This window comes from Idiotropiscis lumnitzeri, chromosome 17 (genome assembly GCF_059441095.1).
Source record: "Idiotropiscis lumnitzeri isolate Australia: NSW breed Sydney's pygmy pipehorse chromosome 17, RoL_Ilum_1.0, whole genome shotgun sequence".
Classification (NCBI taxonomy): domain Eukaryota; kingdom Metazoa; phylum Chordata; class Actinopteri; order Syngnathiformes; family Syngnathidae; genus Idiotropiscis; species Idiotropiscis lumnitzeri.
Window position 1 is genome coordinate 5584360 of NC_142407.1, and position 22486 is coordinate 5606845.

The 22486-nt window shown below is 39.7% G+C and overlaps 1 protein-coding gene across 4 annotated transcripts in view; it reads right to left on the minus strand.

Moving 5' to 3' along the window:
- Window positions 1-534: 534 nt before the first annotated feature.
- The window catches only part of gabra6b (gamma-aminobutyric acid type A receptor subunit alpha6b), a 32132-nt gene continuing 10180 nt past the window's right edge, over window positions 535-22486 (minus strand). For 2 of the 4 annotated variants that reach the window (XM_088280501.1, XM_088280500.1), the window contains exons 8-11: window positions 22033-22310; window positions 13300-13350; window positions 12803-13059; window positions 535-3753 (exon numbers count right to left, since the gene is read on the minus strand). In XM_088280501.1, the coding sequence (XP_088136627.1) occupies window positions 3741-3753; window positions 12803-13059; window positions 13300-13350; window positions 22033-22310 (599 nt within the window). In that variant the 3' untranslated portion in view covers window positions 535-3740. Of the gene's footprint in view, window positions 3754-12798; window positions 13060-13299; window positions 13351-22032; window positions 22311-22486 lie in introns of those variants that run through there. The other 2 variants (XM_088280502.1, XM_088280503.1) reach the window with 2 other exon arrangements.

A 22486-nucleotide genomic window follows, 5' to 3' on the forward strand; every position in this document is an offset into this window, starting at 1 on the left:
TACAATTAAAATAGACAATAAATAACAAATAATGATTATGAATAATCATAACAGTATAACACATGATTTTACGAGTAAACATGTTGTTACAAATTGTGCACTGTATTGAGCCGTAAATATAAACGATGAAAACTATGGTTGATTGGCCATGATTACTTTAAATTATTACATTTATATTAAATATCTGAAGTAAATCAAATCATTGAACTACTACTACAAAATAATTTCATTCTAAAGTACATTGCAAATTCAATATAATAAACGTATGCATTTTTATTTTTACTATGATTCAGATTGGATGATTCATGACACATAAAAGACCAAGCACATACTCTGATCTACACAATAGACATCATACTTGATTAAATAGGATAATGAGTATTGTTGTTAATAATAGCAGTGTTAGTAGAACTCTATATTTTGAAGTCATTAATGAAACATATATGTAAGGATTTCTTTAACGGTATTAATAACCAGCATGCAGCACTCATACTGTATGCACATATCTTTTGGGACATGGTTGTGAGGGGGCTGTTGAAAAGGTGCCTCTGTTAATAGGAGACAATTTTAATGAGACAAAAAATACAGGATGATGGTTGCGGTGAGGCAGCGCACTTTTACACAACAGACCACGTTAGCGCTTAGCCGTAAACTGCATAATCCACACAAGTGGATTACTAATGAACATGTTTTGGCATTCTGGATAATTGATGATTCTGGGTTGAGGTTTCTATTTTTCGCTCGTCGTTAAATGAGAACAAGAAGCCAGAAGCTGTCTTCTTAATTAAGTACTGGCAAACACTTTTTACTTCATGGGAGAAAAAAAGAAAAGATAATTAGAACATTTTTCAAGGGGAACGACAATCATCATTTTCTCAAGTGTACATATGTTGTTGCTTAAATACAAAGAAGTTGCGTTTAAACAGAAATGTGTTTTTTTTTTTTTTTTTTTTACATATTTCATACAACTCTTTATTATCATATACTTCCAGTCCCCATATATGACTGCATGATTGCAGCGTGGCATCGATTTGATCAGTTTATGCAATGTTACGACATTTATTACCATCTGCAGTTGTTGTTAGACAGCACGCAAATGTTCCCAATTTAGTTTAAATGCATGCATCGTCAGGTGGAAATGAAATACAGATGGAAAAACCTGCCATGCTCGTTAGCACGTCCAGTGTAAGTACCGCACCTTTCCGAGTATACATGTGGAGGGTGGAGTGAGACACGCAGCTGTCAGCTGATTGGTTGGCTGAGAACTGTCATTTCCGTGTTACGTTGTCTTGAATTCATTTTGAAGAGAACAACAAAAGGTGGAAAAAAATAAAAACAAATACAATACAAAAAAATATAACGATTTTTACAGTCTCAGGCACATAACTGAAAATCAGAAGGAAGTTTTAGAGTTTTCCTGGAATCACATTGTGCTCCGGTCGTCTTGAATGTTTCGTGTAAGGTCTTTTCCGAATGACACCAGCAAAAAACAAAAGATGAATTCTGACAAAATAGGACACTGGAAATTCTACCACGTGCATGATGGGAAAAATGCATTGAGGGGCGAAAAAAATTCAGAAAGAATCAGTTGCAATTGCAGTCTTTTAAAGAGTGACCCTGCAAAAATTCAATCATGGTAAAATCTCAGTTTGAGACCAACATGCGACTAAAATCTCTAAAACTTGTCTTGAAATGTGAACTGGTGTGAGATGATTGTTTTCCAAGGGTCTTTTTCCAAACTTCTGAAAGTCTTCAGATGTACCAGTAAAACTCTAATACTTCTTTCTGACAATCAGTTTACGATTTGGGACTGTAAAAATCGTTCGGTGTAAGCCCAGCATCGGACCCAGCCGGTTCCACACTGTAGTGCTTGTTGAAATTCTTAACAATCACTGCTTTGTGTTCTGTTTGTTTAGTAGTGGTTTGATTAATCCTGGCCAAAATTGTAACCTTTATTATGACTGCATTTCCATTGAAACCGGTGATTCGCTTTTTCTACCAGTTTAATAATGTCAGACCAGCAAATGCTGACCTTATCACACACACCTAGAAAGTGTTTCATAAAAATAAAGTAGTATCTTATTTTAAGGCAAAAATAATTGATTCCATACATCCATCCAACCTTATTATATTCAGAGTCACGGGACGCTAAAAACAACAGCAGACAATACCCGCGACTGGTTGACAGTCAATCATATTTTAGCAGGGCATTTTTTTGTACATGCAAATGCAATTCATCCAATAAATGTTTCCACTCATTTTTAGAAATGTATGTTTCATCTCGACACTGATAGTGTAGTGGTACATTCGCCGGATTTTGGTGCAGGCAGCGTGGGTTCGGCTCCCACTTTGTTTCCTCACCGCTCAAAAAATTCCATGATTAATTGCGATTGATCACGTTTTACAACTACTATTTTTTGTGAAGCTTGTAACAGATATGTACTTGATTAATATCTTGGAATTAATGCAAAATCACCAAATATGATGTATATTTAATTTACAGACTGTTCTAATAGCTTTCTTTGATTCAGATTACGATCTAAGCAGAGCCATCTTTACAGGCATATTTTTTTTGGAAACATTTCTCAAAACTCTCCACGAGCACCACACTCCATTAGTGTTGGTTTGCAAGGCCCAGTGGTAACTTGAGCAGAGTGGTGTGTTCTGAGATGATGTGCTAAAGATCTACAGCTAATATGGTACAATATTTGCAAGGTATGCAAATTATAATGAAGTAAATCAAACTGAGTTAACTGAGTTAAAAAAATTTTGATTAATCTCCAGAGTTAACACCTTCATTTTGACAGCCCTATATATATATAGATATATATATATAGATATATATATATATATAGATATATAGAGATATAGAGATATAGAGATATAGATCTATATCTATATCTATATATATATATATATATATAGATAATTTTTTTTTTTTTAATTAAATCAGCATTCATTCGCATTAGTTAAGTTTAAACTCGCTTTCCTGCAGTAATTGCCCAATACACGCCTATTTATTTAGTTTAATCCAATTTCTGGCTTTTCCATTTTGCAGTTGAAACTCCAAAATGTTCATTGTCCTTCCCAAAAGAAGAAATAACCAAATGATGAAATACTGCCATTTCACATTTGTGCAAAGTATCCGTGGTAGCATGCCACTCCAAAATGTTTTATTTTGAAGTTGTTCCCTTGCGTCCTCTTTACTCTGAGAAATGATGTGATTGAGTCCGTGTGAACTGATAATTGGAGAGGTCATCCCATTATGTGGAGTACACTCATTCCATCCAAAAAGCAAATAAATAAATAAAGGACATGGACAGGTGAATTTATAATTTTGAACACATGCAGAATCTCCTCAACTGGGTCTGGACATGCATTATAAAAGTGAAGCAGAGCCGGCTGCTCTTCAACTTTGCTACCAATGAACATCAATCAATAGTCCCTTCCGATCCGGATGAAGATGTTTGAATATCCAACAGAGATATCCCGTAGATGAAGGCTTTGCATACGAGGCTTAAGTTGTCAATACCATCTACTCCAAAGACACTCTTTTTCTTGTTTGAGAGCAAACTTAAAAAGGACTTACAATGCACTGACACATCATTAGAGACTCTCTCGCCATGCATCACACTCACACAAACACAAGTAATGGTTGAGGAGACCAGTGGGTCACGCTCTCGTGTGCATGTTTGTGTGTCTATGCAGTTGCATCTGTGTGAGGTCCGTGTTCTGCAGGTTCAGACGGTGTCCCTGGAAAACAAACGGAGAAAAAGACAACAAAAGCATAATGTTAAACTGTTCTGTCAATCTGTGCACAATATTACAATGATTGATGTTTTTTTTTTTTTTTAAATCCACCACATTTGTTAAATGTAGTTGTTGTTTCACTTCTAAATACAAAATAACTTATAATTGTTTGTACAATTTTAATTTAACTTGGGTTTTAAGTAGTCATTATTTACGCATTTTTTTATATTGAAGCATAGTGTTAATATTACCAGTGTTACTCTTAACGGCAATATTACAGAGATTTACAATAATGCTGCTGACAAGAATAAAGTCCCTCATTTTTGAACACTTAAGCCTTCTACGCTATTGTATTTTAATGTTGGTTATAATGGTGGTAATCAAATAATTGTTGAGGTGGTACTTGGTGTACAATTTGTGAAAAGAACCGATCAAATGTAAAGCGCTTAAGTTTGCGTGAGCTTTGGTAGGATGGATTTGTGGGACCACACTGTAAAGATAATTAAAATGTGCAAATCATGTCATACAAAACAATGAATATTCATTATTATATATATATATATATATATATATATACAACTGTGATAATGCAATTTCATTCTAATATTCAGATGTGTTTTTCTGGTTCATAATTTTCACTCACATCTCCTAAATTTACAACTTTATTATTTTTTTCTTTGTGTAGCATGATATGCCCTCGTATTATGAATATAAATCTGGCATATGAGATTTTTTGAAAATCTGCTGAAAAATGAGGGTCATACAAACTGAATCTTATGCATGCAAAGTAATCTTGAGTGGGAAGCTGCTATGCAGCTTTCAGAATAATATTTTTAATTAAAAAAAATAATAAATGTGTTCCGGGGTAAAAGTAACATCTTAACTCTCATACAAGTATGTGTGAAAAATAATATCAGGCACAATTATAGAACCACTGCCAGGGTTTTTTTTGTATGACTTTCAACATAAATATTGCTCTAATTCCCAATTTCACTGATTTGGGAATCTGCATGACATTGGGATCTAAGCGTCGATTTTATTACTCATGAAAATGTTAATCCATTGCTTACCTTACATAACCAAAGCATGCAAGTTGAAAAAAATCGCTCGTATCATTATTATACATTACCTATAGTTGTTAGAATCAAGTTAATGCGACCTACCACATTGCAAACCGCCACTACCTTCCTGTGAATTTCTACAAGCCTGCACACTTTTTCTCATGCGACTGAATGAGAAAGTGTGTCCAAATTTTTAAGCTCATTTTGTATTTCCAGTAATGCCTATGGAAACTTTTCTACTTGAATAATTCACTGTGAGGACGGTGTGGGTGGATTCTTAAATCGCGGACAAGAGAAAATGAGGTGGAAACAGTATTTATTGTGACCGGCAAATGGCAATGGACAGGCGATAGGCAAAATAGGTTGCTATCATAGATAATAGTGGTTTTATAATTATCTACGTCGGGAGACGTGAACGAAAAACGCTGGGGGAACAATCTTCCCCCAGGGAAACAAAAACGAGTAACAGAAAGAGCTTGCAACGCAAGAAAACCGAGAACGGGAATGTCCTTCCTCCAAAGGGTAAGGTTAAATCCAATCATCGAAACTAAACAGAAAGCGAGCCGAAACGTAGCTGTGGAAACAAAGCAAATCATCAAACAATCAAGGAACTATACACGAAGCAAGTTGGGCAAAGGCTATAGCGAAGGAACATAGGCGAGAGCAAGTTGGGTCAATAATCCGACGCGCAAGTGTGTGCGTCGATGGTTTATGTAGTCTTTAATCAAGGTGATAATGGGTTGCAGCTGAGAGTCTCGTGAGCGCGTCCCGCTCGCGGCCGCGTCTCCGGGCAACGCGCCGCCGACCACGCCCACTCTGCTGCAAAGAAGAGGCACGGATCGTGACATTCACAGAGTTTCTCGCCACCAGACATGCAACACCTACATACACCGTTCCCATCAGCCACATGTGCCAGCAGCACACGCTCACTACTTTACAATGATGTAACAGCCCCTGCTCATTACAGGCCAAATTCAGAAATTTCAAATTTTGTCAGTTCCACCGCTACCAGTGTTGCCAGCTGAAAACTTTGTCTGAAAACTTGTGCTGCATCGCACACACCTCCTGCTCCTTGCTCTTCCTCCTTTTGACATGTCAGAGCAGGAGGAAGCTGACATTGCCGAAAGACATTTTCACTCGCCGATCTCACATGGCTGCTGGCAAGAATCCTTTTTTTTTTTCCCATTCGCTTTGTGCTTTTATTTGTGTTGTTTAGTAGGTAAAGTTTGGTCCAACTCAGACAGAATTGTAACTTGATATCAAACTTGAACTTATTTTAGCAGTGAAGCCGGCTGCTGTTGTTTGGGGTTGCTGGCACCAATTAAAAAGAGCTTTAATGAACGAGTGCCTGTCTGATTGCTTTTAATATATGTGCTGAATTTACACTATTTTATATATTATATATTTTACACTTTATACTATCAAATATTAAAAAAAAAAGAAAAATGTCTAAATGTCATGATAAATAATATGTGGGTTTTAATGAGTATTATTTTAATCAAATGAATCAAGTACTGCATTCTGCTTAAGCTTGCATGCATCTTGCAGGATTGAATTAATTGTGAAGATATTAAAAATGTGCTGTGAATATAAATCCATACGACTTTTTTTAATTAAGGATTTAAAAAAAATATATCTATATTTACAGACGGTGGCATCGTCGTTTAAATGCAACTAGATTTGGTGCTTTTCATAATGCCTTCGTCGCATATTCTAAAGCCCATTCCAAGGACATGTCGTTCGCCTTAATGCAAGTATTTTTAACTTCTGTCACAATGCCCAAAAAAAACCCCAATATGCTTGATTTTTTTTCTTTGTCTGTCTGATTCACACTCATGCAAGCGATGTGCAAAGGTAAAATCAAAGTAAATGCACTATTCTTCTTTGTTATTTTTTGGTTTTGTTTTCTGAAAATTTTCAACCATGTTTTCTGAAATTGTGCTGTGAGGTTAGAAGTATCTGAACATTAATGATGAGGAGTATGTTCAAAGGTGTGCTTCACATTATATTGTGTGTTTATGCGCTGGTTATCAGAAGCTAACCCTTAGCTACGGCTAATCCCCGCAACCAACAACACTGTGGCTCTACTTAGGTATGTGATAGTAGCTGTGTGTACTCCTGTCATCATTTGCAGTATTATTTAAATTAGAATGACTGTGATGTCACAATTAAGCCAGAGTATGAATGATTAGCTTTGTTCTGACATTGGACAGCTCAGAAAAATGTAATTGGTTGTGTCATTTCACAGAGGTGTGAAATGGGGCTCAAGGAACTAGTTTGTGCAGTGGTGTGAGAATTACTGCTTTGTTACCCTCACAATTATTGTTTTGAATTTGATTGTTTGTTTACATTGAAGATTGTAAATATTTACTGCAGTTATGATTTCAGAATTGTGTGTAACATGGACAAGACCATATTCCCGTAAACTTAGGTGCACTTTTCTCCTAAAAAAAAAAAAAAAAAAAATCAAAATTATATGACCTCTTGAGTCCATCCATTCTTTTTCATTAAGAGACTCCATTGCGACTGATTAATCCCAATTTAATGTGTGGCGACTTCAGACAACCTCTAATTCCTGACCGTTTGACCTCCGGGTTAAGCAATCCGTCCTCTTTAGTGGAGGCGACTACTGTACGCAAATGAATTGAGTCAAATGACCAGATGGCTTGAAACATTGCACATGCAGTGTCCACACTATATCGTCCCGCAAATAGACCTCAATGCTACTTCAACTTGGCGATGAAAGGAATTCACGAGGCCTGAGCGGGACAGTTGGACTTGGGACGGCAGCGCGTGTGAAAGTCTGAAAAACAGGAAGCGACTCGAGTGTGGTATCCTCTTTGAATTAGTAAAAGTCGGCCGTTCTCCACTTAAGCGTGAACTGCGCTCGTGAGAAATGCAGCCGTGCGTGACAATCGCACGCAAACGCACACCCACGTGCAGACAGAACCAGTGACACCCGGGAGGATGCAACAATTTCCTGGGGGCCCACGTGGCGAAGGGAGGATGATAGATGAGTTATCGCTGATTGTATCCTTCTTGCTGGCTTGTAATGGGATGATCATTACAGCCAGTTATGGCTTCAACTCGACACTTGGAAAAAAAAAAAGGAATGCACTTGCTCACAGCATTTCATGATTTTGACTTATGAGCAACAACAGGGAAGTATTTTTTTCTTTCTTTGTCTCCTCAAGCTTGGCACTGATGGGCAATTAAGAGGACACACACAGCATGCAGCCACCAGTGCATCCACCAGCTGCGGCCTCTCATGGAAGGAAGTGTTTTCAACAAATTTGTTTCCTTCATGTCCCCCTCTGAATGGCGCTATTCATGAAAGTAGCCTCCAGTCAGTCGGCACTACTGCTGCTGCCACGCCACATTTACACACTTGTTCGCCTTTATCCCCCGCAAGTAGGAGTAGGCACACACACATATATAAATCCACCTGCACACACTCTCACACGAACAGACGGGACTCTTCTGGTCCAGCTCATCCCTGCAGGAGGGCCTGTGCTAATAGAGGCAAACATACAAAAAGAAGATGTGTGTGTGTGTGTGTGTGGGGGGGGGGGGGGGGGGGGGCTGGGTGATGGTCTGTTGCATGCTTTTAGTCTGCTTGTGCTTAATGGAAGAGTTTAAGGTGGATGAATGTTTGGGTCAGAGGCTCAACAGCGTGGGCGGCGCTGTCAAGAAATGCCGATGTGAATGTATCATAAATGGCACCAGTGGAATATCCAGACATCCATTTTGTATCGCGCTTGTCCTCATTAGGGTTGCAGGTGAGCTCGAGCCTATCTCAGATGAGGTGGTGTACACCCAGGACTGGTTGTCAGCCAATGGCAGGGCACTTATACTACTTTGTTCCTAGATTTTGAACCATGCGGCTAATACAATGGTGTGGCTTTTCTGTGGTTTTCACTGGTACGGGCGGTCTATAGTTCAGAAAATACACTAAATAAATCTCTTTTTTTTTCTCTTGGGTCTGCAAAGTTGTTGCCGTGTTAAAAAGGCACTCTGTTTATCTGTTTATGTACCTTGATGTGCATTCACAGTACAAAGTGGTTCTGTGCATGCAGTAAACAACTATTTTCTTTTATTTTAAATTTTTATAGCCTGCTGCGGCTTGTATATCATTTCTATTTTTGGGGGGGTCCATAAAAGAGTTGCTGCGGATTGTATACTGGCGCGCCCTATAGTCCGTAAAATGCAGTAGGCAAGGAACCATTCACACTCAAATTCACACTGATGGGCAGTTTGGAATCTTTTTAATTATTCTGTGATGCATGTTGTTTTGGGATGTGGGAGGAAACCCGCTAGACCACGCAAGCAAACTTGAAACTCCACAGAGGTGTTTCAGCAGAGATACAAACCCACATCTCCTGGACACACTTGTTAAGCATTATCCCTCTTTGCAAATTGCAACCACAAAGATATGCTGTACATTGTTAGCCTGGTAGCATACTTGCCAGCAGCATTTTTAAATTACTGTCACTATATAACATGAAAAATAAAAATAAAAAATACATTTCTCAGTGTTGAATTTCAGCCATCTAGCGTTAAACGAGGCAACTCCTTGTTTGGTGAATTTGTTGTGCTTCTTCTGGTGGTCCAAAAACATGGCATGGGAATTACGCTCATGGGATAAGAACATAATGTTACATTAAAATTGTGATGAGCTCTGGACACTCTGAAGAAGGAGAAAGACTGTCACCAAAACATGTCATGTCAATGACAACCAAATAATCTGATAAAAGAACAATCGCCTTTGAATATAAATAAGAGACATTATGAACTTTTTGTTAATTAATTAAGAGATTATGACTTTGTCAGAATTTTGACATCCGCTGCAACATGTTTTCTACATTTAACCTATCAGTGTGATTAGCACTAAGCTAATTAGCGTGGATAATACAATAATAGCGTTGATTACAAATGATATAAACACCAGATCCTTCCTTCCTCTCTGGTTTTCATCTAATCTACGTTTTTAATTCATTATTGGTCATGATTAATGCTGCTGTTCATGTATTTAAATGAGCACAAATACACGCGCACACACACACACACACACACGCGCACCTACACACACGCAGGCTCTCTTCGATGAGCGGCCAATCTGCAAGTTCAAAAGAAACTCCATCAAAAGAAAACGCAAATGTTTGATATTCATTTTATGTTAAACACCCTGACGTTTACGGTGAAGATAATTCAAGCGCAATCGATCATGATGTCAAACAGGTGGTTTAGACTGGCTTGTCCGCTTAGCGCCTGTAGCACCTCTGGGGAATTGACGCTTTCACCTCTAGGAAGCCAGGTCTTTTAACTCCATCTTTATCCTTTCACCAATCTTTTTGCATTTTCCCATTGCATTCGTACGGATAGAATGTTGGTCCACGTCAGACATTAAACTCCGGGAAAAGCAACTCTTCAGTTAATGAAGTATTTGTACTTTGTTACATCCCACCACTGGTGTCTCGTTTGACGTCTGGGTTTTTCCATTTTTAACCATAGAACATATCAGGGGGCTTGGAGGACTGACACAGATAAACCCCCCCCCCCCCCCCCTCCCAGAACCGATATGGTGCACACATGCACGCATAGATGTGCGCATCATATATTGTAGGTGGAAAAAACGCACAAGCCTGCCTACACGCGTGCATCATGAACAGTATTTCTCCTTTGAACAGCATTCAGACTGTCAAACCACACATTGAGCTGATGTTGCAACAGCCTTACTTAATCTGCAATAATAACACCATAAAAGCTGCAGTCGTTCAAAACATTGTGCCATGCCTCTGTTGTATAACAAGTCTCACTTTCTTGTGTAAAAGTAAAAATGGTTTTAAAAACACCTTCTATCGGGGGCTGGGGGTGGGGGGGTCATTTTTGGTCATTGGATTTGGATGAAAGTCTCACAGAAGCTTGTTTGGATGATTGAGTTTGTATTTGGGTAAAGTTGCGTAATCCACTGAGCGCTGCGCTGCATCATGCCAAGAGGTGTTTCTAATAAACTGACCCTTTCATGTCATCAAATAAGACATCATTAACACTTTTCAAGCACATATTGTTCCGTAGCACACTCTGACAGCATTCAGTCATAGTTACCTTCCAGGATTTTTTTTTAACAGTTGCCATGGTAACCAAAATAGTGCATATTACATTTGCTTGCACTCCAACTTGTTGACTGAATAATTGATTTACAGTATTTACTGCATGAAAATAATTCTTCATGCATTTGGAGTTGCAAGCTTACATTTGCTTGTTGAAGCCTTATTACTTCTTCACCAAGCATAAATGCGCAAAGGTTAAAGGTATTACTTTGCTTGCCGGTCGTTGTTCATTTAGCAGCTTGGCGGGAAAATTCCTGTGTAATTTAACTGTGTGAATATGCCAACCAGTTCAGTCTACGTCTACATTTCACCTGCAACTTCCCCAATACTAATTTTTTGTCCTGGACCGTTTTTGTCCTGTCATGTTTGTGTTTGTTTTTGCCCAGCTGGAGTGGGGGGCGTTTCCTTCCAGCGCTTCGTTCAGGATCATGTCCTCATGGCTGGAGGGACTCGCCCACCAACCACGCACCTGTCACTTGTCATGCTCTCGATTGCGGAACTATTTAAGGACTTCATGCTGACTACTCAGTGTCGGAAGATACCCCTTGCTCATGATCCCAATCTGCGAATTGTGAGACGCCGCGTTGTTGCTTTCCGTTATTTATGTTCGTATTCATCCGTCAGTGTTTTTTCTTGTTTATTGACGATCTCGGTTGTGCTCGTTTGTAAATTGGCTTTCCTTGTCCTTCAGAGGCAAGCGATTTTTGTTTCAATTTTGTTTCTTGCCTTTTGCAAGCGTTTTTCGTTCCCGTCGTTATTTTCCCGGTGTGTTTTTCCACCAGCGTCCTTTGTTGCACTTTGTCGGTCTCGTGTATGAACTATACCTTTGTTAAATTCATTTTCTGTGTCTGTGCTTTAAAGAGTCCTGACCTTTTTCCAGAGGTTCTGGAAAAACCTTAATATTCATTCGTTCGTTCACTCATTCTTTATCCAGAAGCAGGATAGACTCTGTACAGGTCACAGTGGAAAAAAGCACCTTTATGAAATGTTTTTCTATTTCGTCGCGCACTTCCGAAAGACATGTGAGAAGCGATGTTTGGTGTTCATTAGATATTATGTGATAGTGTAGTTTTGTCATCCTCCATGAACAATAATAATGCACCTCGCATTTTTGTCTATTCCAGAGGATTACTGTTTTTATTTTAAAATGTATTTCCCCTGAAGTTTTGAATGGTGACAAGATCCTCCACAAACCAGGAAGTGGTCTATTAATATACAGAAGCACAGACAATTTTTTAAAAAAAATTTCACAATTAGAGCAATTTATTTTTTTTTTTTGCTTTCTGTTATTCGAATGACAAACAATTCCTCTTGCACCTCAATCAAACATGGTACCGTCTAGTCCTGTTACACATTCTCTTGATTTGCCCTGATAACAAAAGAATTAAGCAACAAATAGAAAATGTGGTCACCACTATTTTTTCACTTTTTGCTGTTGCCCCAGAATCAAAAATAGCTCTGTTCTATCATTTTGGGTCATCCCTTCAATAACATGGGCGTGACCTGCAACTATTCAACATAGGCCTAGGTCCGTTTATTGCTAGCTTCGTGTCACTGAATGTGTCGTGTTGCTGAATGTGGCCATTCTTCAGGCTGCCACTCCTAGCAAAACACTAAATAACAAATCAGGTTCATCAGGCTTGTTTCTAAAAAGCCATATGGTGACTAACGATGAAAGCGTGGCTGCCGAGTAATACATTCAGCTCCCAGGTGAGGACAATACATGCTTGAAAGAAACAGAAATGTTAATCGGAGATAGAGCCATGTTTCATGTACGCATGCATGTACAAAATGTATTTAATGAGAGTCACTTCCGTAAAGTAGTCCCAAGCACCACTGACAAAGCAGTTTTTTGAAATAGCAAGCATGACATGCGTTCACCTGGTCATCTCCATGGTGTCCTTGGTGAGGTACACAATCCAGTAGACCAAGTTGAAGGCGCCAAATGAAAGTGGGAAGAGGATGCGGGAGTATTTGTCGATGATGCTCGTGCCGGTCAGGACGTTATTGGCCGGCACGGCGGAGCCTTGCTGCAAGAAGGCCTGGGCGCTGACGGGCGGGTTGGGGAAGGTTTTGGCCGGGCGTTCGAAAAGGGGTGCCGAATTCATCCTCTTCTTCAACACGTTGCTCGCATCCGCCTTGGAGAGAAGACAGAAATTCACATTAAAGGAAGTCGATCATGATGTAACATGAGGGCATTAATAATAAAAAGTGCTGGGTTTTTGTTCTCACACATAATCAAAATACGCTGATGCAGAAAAAAGGCATCAAATACCCGCAACCACTACAATATTAATAGTTGTATTATTAAGTAAACAATGAATAAAATATTTGAAAATCTGAGAGATTAAAAGGGAAATTTGAAAGTCAAAACCCACCCTTAATGGTGTAAATGTCTTATTTAGACAGCTTTTGGGTGGATTCCGTGCCTGTGTGGATGCAAAAATCTTGTTTAAAATATTAATAGGCAGCAGACAACAAGCTCAACAAAGGGAATAAATGATGTTTGTTTATTTCTGAGGGACATTTCAATATTTTTGGGGATGGAAATCCAAACCGATTCCAGTGTATTGACACGTTATCAGCATGCCTCATCAACTTTGCGTAAGCCAAGCCCTCGCTGCACTCGCTGTAAATCACACGCGGCGCGCTCGGAGAGAAAAACCAAAGTACTTCTGGGAATTGGGTCAAAAAACACCATGTTGCCCGCAGATAGAGTCAGCGTGAGAGCGAGACTGCCAGCCAGCGCAATAATCCAAAGAAAACAGCACGGAATCTTTACCTGCAGTTGCCCAGAAATAGAACAAACATTGAGCTACGAGATTATCCCGCTCGACACCGCAAAGAATGATAACATCCTAGCAAAAGAAAAATCAATATTGTGTTTTAACCACCTTATATATCGTCAAAGCTTTTCTTTTTTTACAATTCATGCATCATTGTTTCACTTTCCTTTTTAAATAAAATTCTATTTTCCATCACCCTCAACTGTTAGCTATTTGATAGTTTATTGAGCTACTCGAGGGTACCCTAGCCGTGTCAGAAATCTGCGTCTGCATTATTTTCTCACCCCCCCCATGGTATAGGTAAAAAAATCCTGGAGCCTGGCTCACAACTGCGTGTAGGAATTGGTGTAAAGGAAGTGTTTTTGTTGTGCTACAACTCCATTGACAGACAAATGTGGTCTTATCTCAAGCCTCTTATTTGCAACATTGCTCACTCCTCGCCCTTTCAACACTTTCAAAGAGTCATGGTAGTGTTGCCATAGTTACCTTGAAAAAGTAACTTAGTTACTTTACTGATTACTAGATTTTTAAAAGTAACTAAGTTGGTTAACAAGTTACTTTTAGAACAGATGTCGACAACAGCATTGTACTAAGGTCTGTCAGTTTATTGACGACATTTGGCCTCGCAAAGAAAAAAACTTTCTGATGGTTCTACATCGTTTCCGCATTCAGTGTAATACATACATTTACTAGTAATTCCAAGCATCTCAATGAGTGAAGTCCGTGTGGTTTAGTAAAATGATAACATTATTGTTTATATTTGACTTCAATGTAATCCCACTTGAAACATTAAGGACTTGTGTGGCCATGGTAATATCTTAGCCAGAGATGATTTGGGGCACAAGTCAATGATATGACATCATAGTCAGTTGGGGTCACAATAAAATGACATCAAGTCACGATCGTCTCAGTTGTAGAAACATTTATCTCTCCTCCCGCCTCATTTTTATGTCAAGCTTCTCATCTCATCAAGGTTAAGACGTTTGTAAAGGAGTGAAGACCTAGAGAAGAGCTAAGTTTAGCTTGGGTTGTGACGAGATGTTACGGAGAGTCTTTGCTGTGCATATTCACACAATTCCAGTACATTTTTTTTTATTTTCATGTCACATCAACTATGATCTAGCTGACTTATTAAGTGTAATATTGTTAAGTGAGTTGGAAATGTTAGTGTTTCGGCATCAGAATTTGTGCTATAGCAAAGGTTTGAACTATTAATATAGACAAGTACGTAAGTTTCAAGCAGGGGATCGTGGTTTTCTGGTATTTTCAGCTGGGCTTGGGCCTATTTTCCGTGACTAGTTGGACTTTATTGTATAGATCAAGGGTGGGAAAACCTTTTGAATGGCAGGCCACAATGAGTTCTAAAATTTGACAGAGGGGCCGGACCAGGAGCAGATGGATGGAGTGTTTTGGTAACCTCACCTCATCGGAGAAAAAAAATACATTTAATTTTAAATGAACGTGAACAAAAACATTACAATAATATATATATATATATATATAGATATATAGATAGATAGATAGATAGATAGATATGTCTTTGAAAAACCACAGTATTTAGAAAATAAAACATTACCAAGGTTTTTTCATTTTTTTTTTTCCAAGTTCAGCGGACCGGATTAAAACGTTTAACGGGCCACATGTGGCCCCCGGGCCATTGTTTGCCCACGTCTGGTATAGATCCAACTCCGATGCAATGTTATTGTTTTGAAGCACTGTTGTTGTGATGGTCTGGTTTTCCGTTCGTCTGTTCTCTTCTCCCTTTTCTCGCTGCCTGTCACTACCCAAACCTCGTTCTGTCCGAATGCATTTCCAATAAAGATACATCTCAATACAAACAGCAACAGAGGTTCTCGATCAAAATCTCCTGTTGTACAGCAAAACTGTTCCAGCATGAAAAAGCAAACTGATCCACCATTCCGCATGAGTCGGCAGGCGAACAGAATTCTTTAGTAAATAAATAAAAGACAGAATGATGGAATACGTTGGCAATAAACAAACAGGACTATAACATATTTTCCCTCTGGATGTAACCGATCCCATTATAAGTCAAACTGAAAACATGGAAAAAGTACCTTCCCAAACTGATTTTTTTTTTTTACGCAATGCTATTAAATAAATAACTAATAAAAGATGATCAAAACATTACCTCTCACACTTTCAGATTACAATAATTTTGAGCTTTTGCCACACATCTGTTGAAGAGACTTGAAAAGAATTTCTGACAATCACCCAACGGTGTCAAAATGTAAAGACAATCTGGAAGTGCAACTACAGACATGTGTGTTAAAAAAATAAATTAATAAATCAAATACAACATTTGAATAATGTATTCACTGCCCACAAAACGGGTTTCCTCATATATAAACTTTCAGAGTGCTGGGAGAAGAAAAACAAAACACTGGACACTGGTTTGCTGCCAGCTAAATTGAGACAGGATAATCAGGACTGCACTGACACTAACAAGACAATGCAACAAAATGCTGCCTTATCTCATACAAAGCCATGGATGGGAAATATCTTGCATCTCCAAATCTGTTGCTTTTGCAATCAATTAAGACCTCAACCACTTTACCTCTCTAGTCATGCCTTTTTTATGTCGCGTCACCATCTGCGCAGTGAAATAAAAAAAAAGTTTAATTTGACAAAGTAAGAAGTAAAAAGTACAGATGCTCTTTCAGATTTGCAGGGAGTAACTGTAAAAATTATACAGAAAAATAGTCCCAGAGAGTACTCCCATTAAAAAAAAAAAAAAAAAAAAAAGAAAAACCTGCATAAAAAGTGCATGAACTTTCAAATACCGTACTCCAGTATTCCAAAACATGCACAGTAGTGAAATTGATGACACAATATTGGTTACAGGTACGAGTGGAGTGTGATTTTTATTTATTTATCTATTTATTTATTTATTTGTCTACAGCATGCGTCTTCAATCCCGTTCCTTGAGGGCCGGCGTCCTGCCTGTTTTCCATCTCTCCCGGCTGCAACACACCTGATTCAAATGATCAGGATCATTATCTAGCTTCTTCATTCTAATCAGGTGTGTTGCAGCTGTTCGAGATAGAAAACAGGCATGACAGGAACCGGATTGAGAACCCCTGGTCTACAGTAAATGTCCCCTTTCATTTGCTGGCCATGAGTCCTGAATGTCAACCGCAGCGATATGCTAACCCACGCTAACAAGCGCTAGTAAAAAATATAAATTAATAAATCCCAAGGTACAAATAGACATTACAAATGAATACTTTCTATTATTCCATTGCCATTTGTCTTAATGAGACCCATTTTAGGATGGTGATTTGGAGATTTATTCTTTGGATTCCACGGGGCCATTTGTCGATTCCACCACATGGTGTGTGCGTGCGTGTGTTGTGTCTGTGCGTGTACTTTACATGGCAACAGATCCCATAGAGGAGCTTTCTCTGATAATGACACACTAGCTTGTTTGGCTTCTTGCTGGTCAAATCCAAGTGGGATGTGCTCCTCTTTCTTCTCTGCTCTATATTTTTACACACACAAACGTGTGCTTGTCCACTCGTGCACACACTCGCACACATGGCACAGATGGTCACTTACTATTGGACTAGTGAATATGATATTTGAAAATGTGTACTGTATGAGCGGGGGCGGTTGGAATCCATGTAAATGTTTTGTGTGCGTGTATGAGATGGTGTACGTGTAGGTGTGTGCCAAATAAGGTTACAGTAGCTGCACATTGCCAATATGTGTGGTTTGGGAATGGGTTCATACGAGGTCATCCGAGTGGGTGGCGAGTGTGCGTTAACACTTGTGGAAAGCTACATTTATTTAGACTATATGTAAATACTGGCTGTTGAATACATTTGTGAAAATGAAACAATCCTAAAACAGTATTAATCACTTTAGCATAAATTGGAAAAGAATGCACATAATCGGTTACAGTATACTACGCCACACTCACTGGCCACTTCATTAACTTCATACTGAGAGGCATTCATAACGTTTTGCTCACCTTACTTAGCTTCATAAGAGGGTCAGTTATTAGAATCTCTCTCTCTGTATGATGCAGTGCGGTTCCATCACCATTGCAAACTACAACCACACTAATAAAACGATTGTTAAAAGACTGTATTTTTGCGGTGGAGGTATCTTTTATTTAAACAAAAAATATTTTTAGAACAATGCTCAACAAGGTGCATCGTAATATCATAAAACACGTCAAGGGAAAGTGAATTTTAAATAGGTCGACACACACTGGGCACCAAATGTCAGTTGCTCATCACCATATAACGTTGACTCGTTAGCAAAATTTGATGAAACTGCGCCCTTAATTGAGCCGTGAGATTGTTTACAAGCTTGGTAGGTGTTGTTGTTTTGGTTAGCAGCAGAGTACAAATAGACTTAATGTTCAACTAGTTAGTGTCCGTGTCTTCGTAGGCCCTTTTTTCCGTGATGGGGATGTTTTTCGTAATGGATAATGCAGCTGATGAATAACTAGGGAAGTGCATCAATTTGACGGCCACTATTTGAGGAAAAAAGTGGTATGACACGTTGCTTACTCAGTTCTTTCAACTATACTGTATATACCGTATAACTGCATTGAGCAACTTGCCGGTTTCCCCAGACTGAGGGAGATGCTGATGCACCCTTTTAGAATTTTGTCATTGAAGGATTATTAAGTGTTCTTTTTCATTTGTCATTTTTTTTAAAGTGGTGTCCCAATTAAGGGCGTGCATCTACCCTGACACTTCCTTTCTTTGAACATCAATTATGTCAGAATAAAGACTACTCCAATTTGAAGCCTCCTTCAAAAGTGCCCTGCATTTTTTTTTTTTTTTTGCAAAACACATGGCTACTATCCATCAAAGCCACACATATTCCACAATTCTTTGTCTGCCACAACTCAGTCTTTAAAATACTTTGACACATCAGCACAACTTAGAGAGTACATTTTCACTTCAACATACTCGAACACCAGATATGTAACTAGTGCTGATATCCACCAAGAGTTGTGATGTTTCTATCTTCCCTGGACGCTTCCCTTGTGCGGTGTTTCTGGCATGTCCCACCGAGAGGAGGCACTAGGGACAACACGGGACAGGCTGGAGAAACTGTTTTACGGCTGGGGCCTGGGAATGACTTGTGGTTCCCCTGGAAGTGCTGGACAAGGTGGCTGAGAGGTACGTGTGAGCTTCCCTGGTAAAGCTCCTGCTCCCGTGAACTCGAACCCAAATATGCGGAAGATATTGGATGGTTGGAGGGAAGAAGTTGACATCCAGGCAGTCCTTCTCTGGGCTGTGCAACATTTTTCTACTCAGTACGACACGGCATGGAAACAGGCATTCAGAACCATCTGGAGAGATTCTGCTTTCACAAATTTGTAATATTTCAGGAAATTTTCTTGGTGTCAGAAGAAGAACAACCTGACTTCAGATACTTCACATATGCCTCAGGTCTAGCACGAGTCCTTTGGAAAGCATTACGAATAAGAGACTGCCATGAATATGCATAAAAGTCATTTATGTTTTATTGGATTCAATCAAAATGTTTTCCTTCCCCTGTGGTTGGACCAAACTCATGTCAAATTCTTCCCTGTCCAAGAATGTATCTCAATAATCAGATACCAACTCACCCAGCAACCCAAAAAGTTTTAACAACGTCCCTTCCCCTTAATTATCTAGCATTACCTGGTCCTTGTCAAAAAAGAATCACTCATATCCTGCTATGGCTCTGCCTTGCAGCCATAACAAGTCGTCATGTTAAAAATCGTGACTGGATGACGGCTATTTCTACCCGTGGCCGCGTGCTATTTTTCTCGCTTTCTTTTCACTGCCCTCCTACATATTTTGGTGAAAGCAGTCATTTTCTATGAAGGCTCCCTCCCACTCAGCTCCTTTCAGTGCAACTCTCTTACACACACACAACACAAAAGCAAACCCCGACTAGCCTCCCTGCGCACTTCTACTGTACTGTATATCAATGCATCATGGCCCAGGCTAGCTCTTCCAGTGTGTCGGGTGCCCTCCCTTAGCATTCCGCTGGATATTCCCTTAATCTATAGCTCTTACATAATCTGCGGCAGCGTCATTCACAGGGGCAACCACTGGCTGTCTTCTCATGTCACTCTCTGTGGTGATCACACTGTAATAGGGCAGCCAGAGAGAAGAGGAGAGGAGGGTAGATACTAAGGCTAGATGAATAGATAAGTCACTTTAGAAATGGATGAGTGCGTTGTATGGATGTGGGATGCATAATACTCCAGATTAAGCAAGCGAGTGCATATAGAAGCAGGCGTGTATATGTGTTTGAGGGTGTGCAGCAGATGATAAAGGGATGCTCGCTCCTGAATGGAAATGGATCAAGTGGAGACGGCAGGGTTTAAGTGCATGCATGAGCAGTGTATGAAGGGAAAAAAAGAATGCAGTAGCCAATGGAATCAAGTGTGCACATAAAGAGCTGAGAAGGGAATCAGTCAAGAAAGATGAAGGAAAGTGGAATTTAGTTTCGTGTGAGTCTGGAGTGTATGTGAGATTCCAGCAAGGTTGTCATGAATTTCTTATGAATGAGGTGGGAATGTGTGCGTGGATTCAATGACCACAACGTTAGGCACGCCTGCACAATCGAAGGAGATCCAATGCGAGAGCTTTTTAAAAAGTACTGCTCTCTACAAAGAGAGCAACCACCGTTGGATCGTGAAAGCATGACGTAATGATTTTGGATTTAACTGTTGGTGCACTGGTTCATGTGTCCGACTTCCACACATGCAGCGTTGATTCAGTTGCCACTAAGAGATAACGTGAATGTAAGTGTAAATAGTTGTACGTCTCAATATTAGCCCTGTGATAGAATGCAGAGCAGAGCATCGTGTAGTCTGCCTTTTGGGAAAGTCAGCAACAGCCCCGCAACCTAAACATATTAACCGTTCGTATCGCAATTAGGATACACCCCAAGAAGCTGATACAAGTCAATACAAGCTCCTACGAACAGCGCCTGAGCCCTTATAGAGAGACTAAATCCCAAATTCTTCTTCAAAATTTCAACATTTGTGGTAAAAATTCATTCTCACATTCCATGCATAATACCAGCTGGAGAGCTAAAGTGTGACATAATCATCTAGCTACGCTAATAAGCTATTGAGTAAACCACCTACTTTAACTCTACTGAGATTTCGAAACCACCTTCAGCACCTTATATACCAAATGCTTTTTCTTCCCAAACGACACCTCGCCACAGTGTTTTGTACAAATTAAATCAGAAGTTGAGGGATGTTTACCAACCGACTGACCAAACTGGCTAGCCAATCAAACAATCAACAAGCAAAATTTCAGCCTTCAACCAATGATCCATGCAACCAATTTGCTGAGCAACCAACTCATCGACCCACAAATCAATCAAACACGCATACTTTCTAGCAGTGGTGGACACTCAAGGCCTTCGCTGCTGGCCTAACGTCATCAAGAAATCATGATCATATTCTTCACATCGATGTCATATTATATCGTAGTGTTGAATTTGTAGGTTACATTTTCTTATCCAATCAGAATTCCGCTAGTGCGTGTTGCCAGACAAATTTCATTATGCCAGTGCCATGCGTTATTCGTCCGAGTCCTTCAGATACAATTGTGCGGGTGTCTGTTCTGTGTCTCAAGGGGGGTTTTACAGTTAATAGACAGTTGTGAATCAGATCACGATTTGATGACAGTAAGGCCTTCTCGCTGGCCTAACGATGAAGGTGATGAACACGTCTTGTGATTGGATACTCACTTGTGAGGGAGCCGCACTATGCGGAATCACCACACCAGAAAGTCGTAACTGCCGACCGTTCGAAAATCTAAAATATATTCTTGCTTTTTTTAAACCACAATGGCCGAAGGAGGGAATTTAATTGCAGATACACTTCCGAGGCCATTTTCAAGACGGACCTTTCAAAATAAGCTACGTCGCCAAACACTCACGCAGTAGTGCGTAAGTGTCTTTCTGTATATTATTTCTCTGTGTTATGAGAGGTGTTTATTCAAGTCGGACTGAAGTCGGACTTCACTGAAGGCCTGCGTGTGAAATGCATGGCCCACCACTAGTTTAAAGACAGGATATCAAAACAAAAACTGTTGCATTGTGCAATTCCCACTTTGCACCAAATAACCTATCAAATAAAATGATATATGTAATCTGGATGAAACCTCACTTCACATCTGTGGTGCTAAATGCTTAAAATCAACTGTTTGTTTTTACAACAGATTCAGCTGAATACAGCAACTATAAAATGATATTCTGTGATACTGTTTTTAGATTTTTACATTGGACAATAATCATTTATACAATCAATTTGACATGTGAGACACTTACTGAAGAGACCTCTCCATCATTTCCTGCGCTGGCAGCTGGGGTGGCGGCTGCAGCTGCGGCCTCTTGAGCCGCTGCCTTCATTGCCGCCGCCTTGCGTAGCTCCCGGTTAGCTTGTAATGTGGAGAAGTAGTTGACAGCCGCAAACTCGATGAGGGCTGAGAAGACGAAAGCGAAGCAAACGGCGATGAACCAATCCATGGCTGTGGCGTAGGAGACTTTAGGAAGAGAGTGGCGAGCGCTGATGCTGAGCGTGGTCATGGTCAACACAGTGGTGATACCTGCGTAAAGAATGATGGGTGGATACTGATGTTCTCATTCAGGGTACCATGGTAACCCGGTTGCCAACATTGATGTGAATGTATTGCGCGTACACAACTGACTCTTCGTACACTCTGCTTCAGTAAGTTACCAGAATGTCAAACCAGGTGGCATTTCAGCTCAGTGTGACGTGCCA